This window comes from Rhinolophus sinicus, linkage group LG15 (genome assembly GCF_036562045.2).
Source record: "Rhinolophus sinicus isolate RSC01 linkage group LG15, ASM3656204v1, whole genome shotgun sequence".
Lineage (NCBI taxonomy): Eukaryota > Metazoa > Chordata > Mammalia > Chiroptera > Rhinolophidae > Rhinolophus > Rhinolophus sinicus.
Window position 1 is genome coordinate 46,034,841 of NC_133764.1, and position 10,151 is coordinate 46,044,991.

The 10,151-nt window shown below is 51.0% G+C and overlaps 1 protein-coding gene and 1 non-coding gene across 2 annotated transcripts; one reads left to right on the top strand and one right to left on the bottom strand.

Moving 5' to 3' along the window:
* Positions 1 to 1,174: 1,174 nt before the first annotated feature.
* Positions 1,175 to 4,506, bottom strand: EPOP (elongin BC and polycomb repressive complex 2 associated protein). Its single transcript, XM_019740700.2, has one exon. It carries the CDS (start codon positions 3,918 to 3,920, stop codon positions 2,778 to 2,780), a length of 1,143 nt encoding a protein of 380 aa, XP_019596259.2. The 5' UTR covers positions 3,921 to 4,506; the 3' UTR covers positions 1,175 to 2,777.
* Positions 4,507 to 8,698: 4,192 nt separating this feature from the next.
* On the top strand, positions 8,699 to 8,802 carry LOC141569126 (U6 spliceosomal RNA). Its single transcript, XR_012492518.1, has one exon. It is a non-coding gene; the product is annotated as a U6 spliceosomal RNA (small nuclear RNA).
* Positions 8,803 to 10,151: the final 1,349 nt, after the last annotated feature.

Genomic DNA, 10,151 nt, shown 5'->3' on the forward strand with positions numbered 1-10,151 from the left:
ACCCTGCACATGCTTCCTTCACCCAGATAATCTGGGCAAGTTTCTCCTTTCCCGGACTCAGTTTCTGTAGTGGGCACCGAAAAAGGTATATCTGTGTCCTAACTCCTCTCCCTCCAGACCTGTGAGTATGACCTTATTTGGAGCAAGGCTCTTTGCAGAAGTAATTAGATTAAGGCTGTCAAAAATGAGATCAAGCTGGATTACCAGGGTGGGCCCTAAGTCCAATGACAAGTGTCCTTATAAGAGACAGGAGAGGGGAAGGCCATGTAAAGACGGAGGCAGAGGCTGGAACGATGCAGCTATAACCCATGGAATAACTGGATTCTCCAGAAGCTGGAAGACGCAAGGAAAGAACTCTCCCTTAGAGCCTTCACAGAAAGCATGACCCTGCTGACACCTTAATTTCAGACTTCTGGCCTCCAGAACTGTGAGAGAATAAATTTCTGCTGTTTGACGCCACCAAGTTTGTTGCAATTTGTTACAGCAGCCCTAGGAAACGAATATAGTTCCCTATTCTGTAAAATGACTAGAAAGTTCCTAGGGACGCTTCCAGCACTCATATTCTCCAAATTAAACCATTCAGCAAGGAGGGGAGTGCTAGGTCTGGCCAAAAGCTATGCTTTTTAACTCACTGCGCTGCCCCCTTTCAGGTTGAGGTTTAATACTTTCACTTGAGTGGGGAGAAGGGAAGCCAAATTAACGGCCCAACTCCCACTCCTCAGAGGAGTATTTCATGACCCATCACCCATTCCTCCTTCACCTAAAGCTCACACCACCCTGCCCAGGCTGGTCAGAAGAGCCTAAGCTGACCAGGACCACATTACTAACAGCAAGGAGCTTTTTAAAAACAGGAGTTGGCCTTTCTGAATTTATCCTTGCAAACATCACCTCCTCTTCACAGCGACTCCCCAACCCTCACGTCTGTCTTCTTTCTCTGCCTTCCCTAGTCTTGGGGGGCAAGATAAGAGGGATACCCCTGACACAGGAATGGAAGGCAGTCTCCCACCCTCCTCCCTCCTGCCCACAACACAGCTGGAGGGGGGAGGGGAGGTCAGCAGGGTTCATAAAGGCCAGATGTTGAGAGGAGGGCAGTGCCCACCCCACATCCACCCACCCCCATCCCCACTCTCACCCCCAGCGAAAAAACATTAAAAGAGACAGTTACGAACAAAACTTTTGTGGTCCAAAACAGTTTTTCTCAAGGATCTGCTCTATGCAAACAATTATTACTTTTTACAAAGCATTTTCACAGAAAAGGAGACAAGTCCTTCCCCAGTATCGTATGTGGGAATTGTTCCTCCCTCACCCCGTTTTGGGGGGAAAGGAGGCGCTATTCACTGATGTGGACAGAAGGGTCACTGGGTTGGGCAGATCCTCAACCTCCAGGTTCCCCCCACACCTAAACTTGGAATCTCCCTAGGAGCTAACCTTTGTAGACCTCACCTGGGTGGAGAAAACGACTCCACCCCTCCCAGACTCTAGGGGATCCTCCCAGCCAGAGGGCGTGGTCCAGGCCTAGCTCTCCCCTCCCCCGCCCCGGAGAAAACAGAACCTCTGACCTCAAAACTAATCCCCTGGCCCTGCCCCCTTCGGATCCATCAGGTCCCTGACAACTCCCGAAATGCCTGAAGTGAAGGGGGAAGCTGAAGGTACCTCAGCCCAGTTCTCACCCAAACCCAAACTTTGCCCCTTCAAACCCCATCGGACCTTGTGGTTAGGCCAAGAGCCCTTTCATTTACCCCTTCCACAAAGAGCAGCTTGTCTTGTTTCTACACTTTAAGGGGGCTGAGTTTGGATGTCCAAAAAATGGACCCAGGCCTGCCCTCTACCTCCACTCCCTCCCATCCATAAATCGGTGGAGAGGACCTCGAAGGGCAACTTGTTTGGTCTGATTTTATTGATTTCTTCCACCTTCCATTACTTTCCCTGGGACAGTCTCCGGCCCCTTCCCCAGGCAAAGCCTGCACTTTTGGAGGGGAGGAGGTACCTCAGCCTCGCCCTCCCTCAAATGAGAGGTAAACTGGGGGAGGGAGTTGGTTTATCAAGGGGCGTCCTCTTTTACCCATCAGACCTTATAAACTGAAAGCAAACAGGAAAATGAAAAAGGAAACTCCAAAACTGGACAAAAGGGAGAGGTTGGTGGCTGAGACTTAAGATCTCGCCAATTAAGGGTCATCTGACTTGGGGGGCCCTAGGGAGGTAATGATCATCCCCTTGCTCAAGCTGCCCCTTCCCCTATGAGAGCTCCTTGGTGCTTGGAGTGCTGGGGAAGGCCTGAGGGGAGTGAAGGGTTAAAGCCCTAGATGGTGGGGGTGGGGGATGCCCCCAGGGAGCTGCCAATCACCTCCCCACCCCCACCACAGCCCCCTCACCCCCAGGCTCGCCCACAGAAACAACCGGTTTGTCCATCACCAAGGTCTCTCTCCCTCGTTTTTTCCTTGTCTTTGAGCGGTGGCCTCCTTTTCTCCCCCTGGGGTGAAGGCCCTGCCCCCAGAGATCCGAGATGGAAGCGGGGAGGGACTGGAATCTGGCATTAAGCCTTTTTCCTTTAAGCCTTCTCCAGACTCCAGCCCTTCGTTCGTCTCCAAAGGATGAGGGGGAGGGGGTGTCACCCCAATCAGTTAGGTGCTTGACGATCACTGTCATTTGAGGTCCCTTAGACCACAGCCCATAAAACATGAAGGAGTCAGGCAAATGTGAGAAACCAGGCTCTATCCTAGCGTCCGCAGTTTGGCTATGGCCCCAACTTTTCCCTCTTGGCAAAAAAGGTCTCGCACTCAGAGTTCCTCCAGGTTGATCCCCCAGAATTTGACGCCGGGGGGCTCGGGGACAGCGGGACCCCCCATCTGCCACCTCCACAGCGGGTGGGCAGGCGGGGGCTTAGAGTCTCCATGGAGGCGAAGTGAGGACGCCGGTCCTAAGTCTCCGTCCTCGCCCACCACAAGGGCCGGGGGGCAGGGGAAGCAGTCGAGGAGGCTGAAGGTGCTGGTGGTGGGCAGCGTCGGTGCAGGGCGGCGGGGCTGCGCGCTGCGGTGGGGGGGCGCGGGGCGCCGGCGTTTCTTGGCGGCTCCCCGGGCGGGCCCTTTTGCTAGCGACCGCTCGGGCCCCCGGCGTAAACTCGGAGTGTCGAGGGCGAAGCCCTTAGCATAACACCAAAGTTTCGACCTGCGGATCAGACGATCGAAATGTTCCTGACGGAGATCGCCCGGCGTGGCCGGAGCTCCACTGGCCGTCGAGGGGCTAGTGGCGGGTGCCTCGGGGACGGCCTGCGGGGGGGTTCCATCAACTGCGGTCGTCTGGCCTGGCAAGGGCGGCTCCGGCGCAGCCTCGGACCCCGCGGGCTCGATGGAGAGGCCCGCAGGTGGCGGCGGAGGCCGGGAATCGGGCTCCCGAAGCGGGCTGGCAGCGGCGGGGCCAGGCTGAGAATCGAGACCCGGGACTGGCCTAGGCGGAGCCGAGGCGGAGCTGGTCGGAGATTCCCGAGGGCTCCGAGGCGCCGGGCAGCGGCCCGGAGGTCCGCTGGAACGAGCGCCGAAGTGCGGGAAACTGCCTCCGCCCTCTTCCTCCTCGCCGCGGCCCGGGCACACTGCGGCGTCGGCATCCTGGCCGGCCCGGGAGCTCGGATCGCTGGACCGTCCGGCCTGTCCCGTGAGGTGCTTCAGGCCATCCGGGGCCCAGCCGCCTGTGCACGGGGGGGCGCGAGGGCCCAGCAGCACCGGGGCCCGCGGCGCCGGCTCCCCAGGCCCCAGGCCCAGAGAGGACGCTCGGGGTTTGGCAAGGGCGCAGAAGGCAAGGGCACGGAGGCACAGCGGAGAGAACTCCTGGGTCCCCCGACGCGGCTTCCGGGGTGTGGGGGAGCAGGGCGACCCTCGCGGGGACGCTGGCACTGCGAGGCGGGGAGCCTGGCACAGAGTCTCCATGGAACGGCCTGGGGGGGTGCCCACTGAGGGGGCGCTGGTCCCAGCGGCGGGATGCCCTGGCTGCCCGAAGAGCCCACGGGCGAGGGGAACATCGCCCCCCCTCGACGGGGAGGTCTCTGCTCACGGACGCCCCCGGCCCGCACCCCTGAGCGGCAAAGCTCTGGCTCCCTCCTGAATCTCGTCACGCGGCCCTCTCGGCGGCCGGACTCCTGGGTCCCTGCGAGTCGCCGGCGCGGTCGGCCGCCCTTCCTGCCGCCGCGTTCCCTGTGCAGCCCCGGCGGGAGCCCCTCTCGAGTAGCCCGGAGCGCAGAGGCGGGGGAAACAAAGCGACCGGCGACCGCGGGAGGCGGGAAGGAGGACCCCGCGCCCGGCACCCGGTGCCCGGGCCCAGGCGGCGGGGAGGGCGCCTTCCGCCCGCTCGGCTTCTTTCTTCCCCGCTGGCTCCCGAAGACCGCGTTATAGAGAACTGCCCCCTCGCTGCCCCAATACCAGCGTCGGGGCCGCGAGGCCGCCGCTGATTGGGCAGCACTGACTGTGACGTTACCCGGACCCCACCCCTCCGGCGGCACCGCCCCCGTCCCCATTCTGCACACAGACACACACACGTGGACCCGGCGCGGCCGCGGCTGGGAGCGAGCGAAGGAGGCAGCGTGCGCGGGTGGGATCGCGAGGGGCGAAATGCGCTGCCGCACGTGGCCCGGTGGCGTCCCGGCATTTAGTCGTCGCAAAGCAATTCATTTTTGTCCCTTAGCAGTCCCTGCTTTCGCATCTGTAAAATGGGAATGTTCATATCTACCTTCTGGGGGCTACGTGAATCAACAGATGAATCTCAAAAACAATGTTGAGGGGAAAGGTGAAATAAGGTGATGGTGGTTTACAAGCTTTGCACAGCAGGGACTCCTTGTGGGCAGCAAAATGTTCCCTACCTCTCTGCTCCAGTACCCTAGAACAGTGTCTGGCACACGGTGGGTTCAACAAATCTTGAACAAGTAGTTAGGAAGTGAGTGTATGCCAGAGAACAAAGGAAAACATAAATTCGGAGAAAGGCGTATTATTAAACCACGGAAGACGATAGACTTTCTCAGTATCTGCTTCCATTTCTTTAAAGCAATTTCTAAATGGCCTCTTGAGCAAATTCCGAGGGGCTGACTTTGCAACCGCCCTCGAATTCCAAGACTCTGCCCTCTGAGTCCTGAGCTGCCAAAATGGGTTGAGGAAGCCAGAAGAGGGGACACACAGACCCTCACTCTTATCTCCCCCAGAAGAGACAAGCAGAGAGAAAATGAATCCTCAATAATGGAGGACCACTTCCCCACAGCATGGTCTTCACTTTACCCTTCTTCACTTTCTGTGTAGCTTACTGTGATATGAAAGTCTGAACATACTTATTCGTTTTTACCTGTCTCTCCCATTAGTCTGGTGAAAGCTTTGTCTTAATCACTACTGTATCCCCACTGACTAGAACAGTGCCCAGACATAACAGGTGCTCAATAAATATTTGTGACTGAATGAATGAATCCCCAGAATAGTTCTCTCTTGATAAAAGTCAGCTTATTGGAATATGGCTGCCTCCCATCCCCCAAAATATAAAGAGAGATTGGTATGATGGCTAGGAGAGTATAGAAGGAATAAGGGTGTGGAGGGAGGCTGGAGGGGGGATGCCAGAGGGAGAAAAATCTCACTCTGGGTCTTGAGTAAGAGAGGGTTTCTGTAAGCAGACAAATGATGAGGTTTGCATCCTGGCCCTCCTGGCAGTGACAACGGAAGCATTTTTTCCTATATATCATCAAATAACACTTGGGAGGGAAGGAATCAGGAAGGTCTGCCTTGCCACCTCCCTTTGCAGAGGCCAGAAATTAAGGCCCCAAGGTGGGGCAGAGTTTGATGAAGTAAGGTGCATGGTGTCCTGTTGCTCAAAATTCTCACTCTTTAGCATCTTCTACAGAAGTCTCCAGGGCAGTTGTCATGAAGGAAGATCCTGGGGTCCTGCAGGTCTAGACTCCAGGCTTCCTAAGTGCCCCAAAAGTCCTGACCACCCTCCTCCCACATCCTCCCTACACACACACACACACACACACACACACACACACACACGAGGAAAGTTCTGGAAGGATGATGATCTTCACAGCTGTCTCTTCTGGGGACAGTGCTGGATACTCTTATCCTGAGACGGCAGTGCCCGATTTCTTTGGCTTGTGGAGCAGAGGGCATTGCTTCAATTCAACTCTATTCCAGCCTCCTTGAAGCTGAGATTCTTGGGGAAGGGGCTTGGGTCCCACCTACAGGAACCTAGACTGGGAAACTCCTTTCATCCCTATCTTCTCATTCATATTTACATTCCTGTGCCTAGCACAGTGTTGACACAAGGAGAAAACACTCGAGAAATTTTTTGGTATGAATATATGAATGACTCTTACATAACAATGCAGATCAATGGCCTCCTTCTCCCACTCCAAAAGCCACTAGTCCCCCAAATCTGAGTTTAGGGGCTTCACTGGGGATTGTTACTATTGAGAGTCTTTCCCTGGAGGAGGAATTCCCTCCACCTCTGATTTCCCTTCTTCCCCTTCCTTGTATCAGGCACCCCAGTGTATAGCCTGGAGGGAAGCATGGAAGCACTTTACAAACAGTGGGGGTTAGTGTGAATAACTCTCCAGCTGAAAGGACCTGGAGTCATTGAGTCTCCAGTTTCAGAGGGTTTGGACTGGGGGTGTCCGCTGTACAACCCTGGGCAGGTCACCTAGACACTCTGAGTCTCAATGTCCCTATCAGTAAAGAGCGGACAATAGTTGCTGCCTCACAACATTGTCAGAAGGGTGGAAACATGCACGATGTGAGCGGGCTGGCCCCACGGTTGCAATTCCCATTGCCTACAGTAGAGGACACTCGACCCCGTCCTCAGCCCGCAGGATGAGAAGGCAATACCCTTCTCAGGAACCCCTCTTCCCCATAGGAGAAAAAGGGACAAGGCTACGTGCTGGATCCCATTTGACACCTTCGGAATAAGGCATAGGAAGGGCCCTGAGGGACCTGGAAGCCAGCCTTTCCCTTCTGTGGCCCATCTAGGTCTCACCCAAAGTCCTGTGTTCAAGAATTTGGGAGCAGAGGACCTGCCCAGTTGCCCTTTCCCCAGAGAAAGCAATAGCAGGGAACTGGCCCCAGAAGTCCAGCCCAGTAATAATAACTTCTACACCACTGACTGCATTCCAGTCTCTAAGAACTTTATGTTATTTAATCCCCATAACAACTTTATAAGATAGATACTATATTTAAAAAATTTTATATAGCATACATAACCCAATTTAAGTGTCCAATTTAATGATTTTTGTTAAATTTACAGAGTTCATATGACAATCCTCTTTTAGAACATTTTCTAAGAGACCCCTCATCCCCACTTTTAGTAACTCCCCATTCCTACCCTCAGCTCTCAGTGACTAATCGATCCACTTTCCGTCTCACTAGACCTGCATTTTCTGGACATCATAGAAATGGAATCATACCATATGTGGTCTTTTGCATCTGACTTCTTTCACAAAAGCGTAATGTTTCTGAAGTTCATCTATGCTGTGTGTATTAGTAGTCTGTCCCTTTTTATTGCTGAGCAGTATCCCATGGTATGGATGTACCACAGTTTGTTTATCCAAAATCATTTGGGTTGTTTCCACTTTTTGGTTATTATAAATAATACTGTTATAACATTGGTATACAAGTCTTTGTGTGGACATATGTTTTCAAGTGAAGAGTGCAATTTCTAGGTTACATGGTAAATCTATGTTTAACTTTTGAAGAAACTGCCAAACAGTTTTTCTAAACTGGCTGTACCATTACATTCCTATTAATACACATGTTATAAATGAGGAAAGTGAGGAACAGAGACTTTAAGTGACTTACCCAATATCGCTCTGCCAGCAAGTGGCAGAGTCTGGACTCAAACCCAGGCAGCTGGGTCCCAAGTCCACTCTCCTAACCAAGAGTCTACCCTATGACAATGAATCTAAGAAGGAAGCCATTTCTCCTCCCACCACACCATAGCCACCACCATGTTTGCCCATTTTGCTTCTAGAATTCCCTAAGTCAGACCCTGTTCCAGCCCAGTAGGCTTGCATCACCCCCTAACCACTCCCACATTTTGCTCTACCCCTTCTGGAAATTTGCACCCAGGATGACAGCTTAAGTTCTGGATTCACATGGGTCTGTTCATATTCTAGCCTCATCGTTTTACCAGCTTTGTGATTTGGGGGCAAGTTACTTAAACTAAGCTTTAGTGTCCTCATCTTTAAAATAGAAATAGCATCTTCCTTCATGCAATTATAAAATGTTTTATTGTGGAGGCGGCCGGTTAGTTCAGTTGGTTAGAGCACAGTGCTCTTAACAACAAGGTTGCTGGTTCGATCCCCACATGGCCACTGTGAGCTGCGCCTTCCACAACTAGATTGAAACAACTACTTGACTTAGAGCTGATGGGTCCTGGAAGAACACTTAAAATAAATAAAAAGTTGTTTTAAATGTTATGGAAATTTTCACACCTATACAAAGTAAGTAGAGGAGCATAACAAAGCTTCACGTGCTCAACATCCAGCTTCAACACATCAACTTGTGGCCAATCTTGTTTTATTCTTATCCCCACCTACTTCCTCTCCTACTTCCATTTTCAAAAAAAATCAACTTTACTGAGGTATGATTTACATACAATAAGTGCACATTTGAAGTATATAGTTTGAATAGTTTTCACAAATGAATACACCCATGTAACCACCACAATTAAGATAGAGAACACAGTGCTTGCTTCGGCAGCACATATACTAAAATTGGAACAATACAGAGATTAGCATGGCCTCTGCGCAAGGATGAAAAAAAATAATAATAAAAAAGTATAGAATATAACCCATATTATCTTGAAACAAATCCAAGACAGCATATAATTTCAATGCTAAATATTTCAATACATATTTCTACAAGATAAGGATGCTTTAAAAATAAACATAACCCCAATGCTATTATCAAACCAAAAAAGAATTAAGTCATGCTTTAACATCATCAAATAGGCAGTGTTCAAATTTCTAATTGTCTTATAATAGTTTTTCTTTATAATTTGTTTCATTTATTTGAATTAAGATCCAAAGAAGGATTTCAAGTTGTTGTTATGTCTCTTAACTCTCTTTTAATCTATACATTCCTCCTTTATCTCTTTTTATTTTCTTCTTGCAACTTATTTGCTGAAGATACCAGACTATCACCTAGATTTCCCACGGTCTGGAATTTACTGATTGCATCCCCAGGGTGTCATGTAATCAAGCAACGTTTATTCAACAATATTTATTAAACATCTACTATGTACAGGATTGCCAAATTTAGCACAAAAAAATACAGAACATATTTATACTTAAAAAAATTATTCTTTTTCTATAATTCAAATTTAATTGGACATCTGGTATTTCATCTGGCACCCCTATCTATGAACCTATCTAATGTTGGAGCACAGTGGTGAGCAAAACAGACAACCCCCACTGCCCAGAGTTTACATTCTAGTAAACTAGGGGGAACCAGATAATATACAAGCAGACAGTATTCCTCCTTGAGGATGCTATCAGGCTTAAATGAGAAACCTGTATGCTTAGCGCCTGGTCCATAGAAGCACTTGATAAATGCAAGTGCTTTTGGCAGTAGCTTAAACATTTCCCCTTTTCCTGTTTCTTCCCTTTTCCCATCCTTGCTCCACATCCCCAGGAATGACTTCAGGCTTGCCCTCCTCCTGCTATACTTCCATGGCTTGTATGGTGAGTTCATTCATCTATTCATCCACAGTTGCTGAGCACCCACCTTGTAGCAAGCTCCAGGCCAGGCTCTGGGGACTCAGAAATGATGGCGACACAGTCTGGTGGGAGAGATGGACATGACAGGCTAATTTAAGCCATAGCAGTAGAGAAATGACCAGGGTCCAGGCAGGGTGTCCTTGAGGAGGGAAATCTTTTCAGACAAAGTAATCTTGCACTTAGGTTCTAAAGGATGAACAGCAGGAGTAGACAAGGGAGGCATGAGAGAAGAATTCCAACAGAGGAAACAGTGTGGGCAAGGAATAGAGGCAAGTGAGTGCCTGTCCTGTAGCTGCCAACTACCAGCCATCAACAGCGATCTACTCCTGTGTAGTAGAGGGGGTGCCCAGGTGTTGGTCCTATCACATCCACCCTCTCAGAGCCATCCCTTACCTCTCTTTCATGTCTCTCCCCTTAA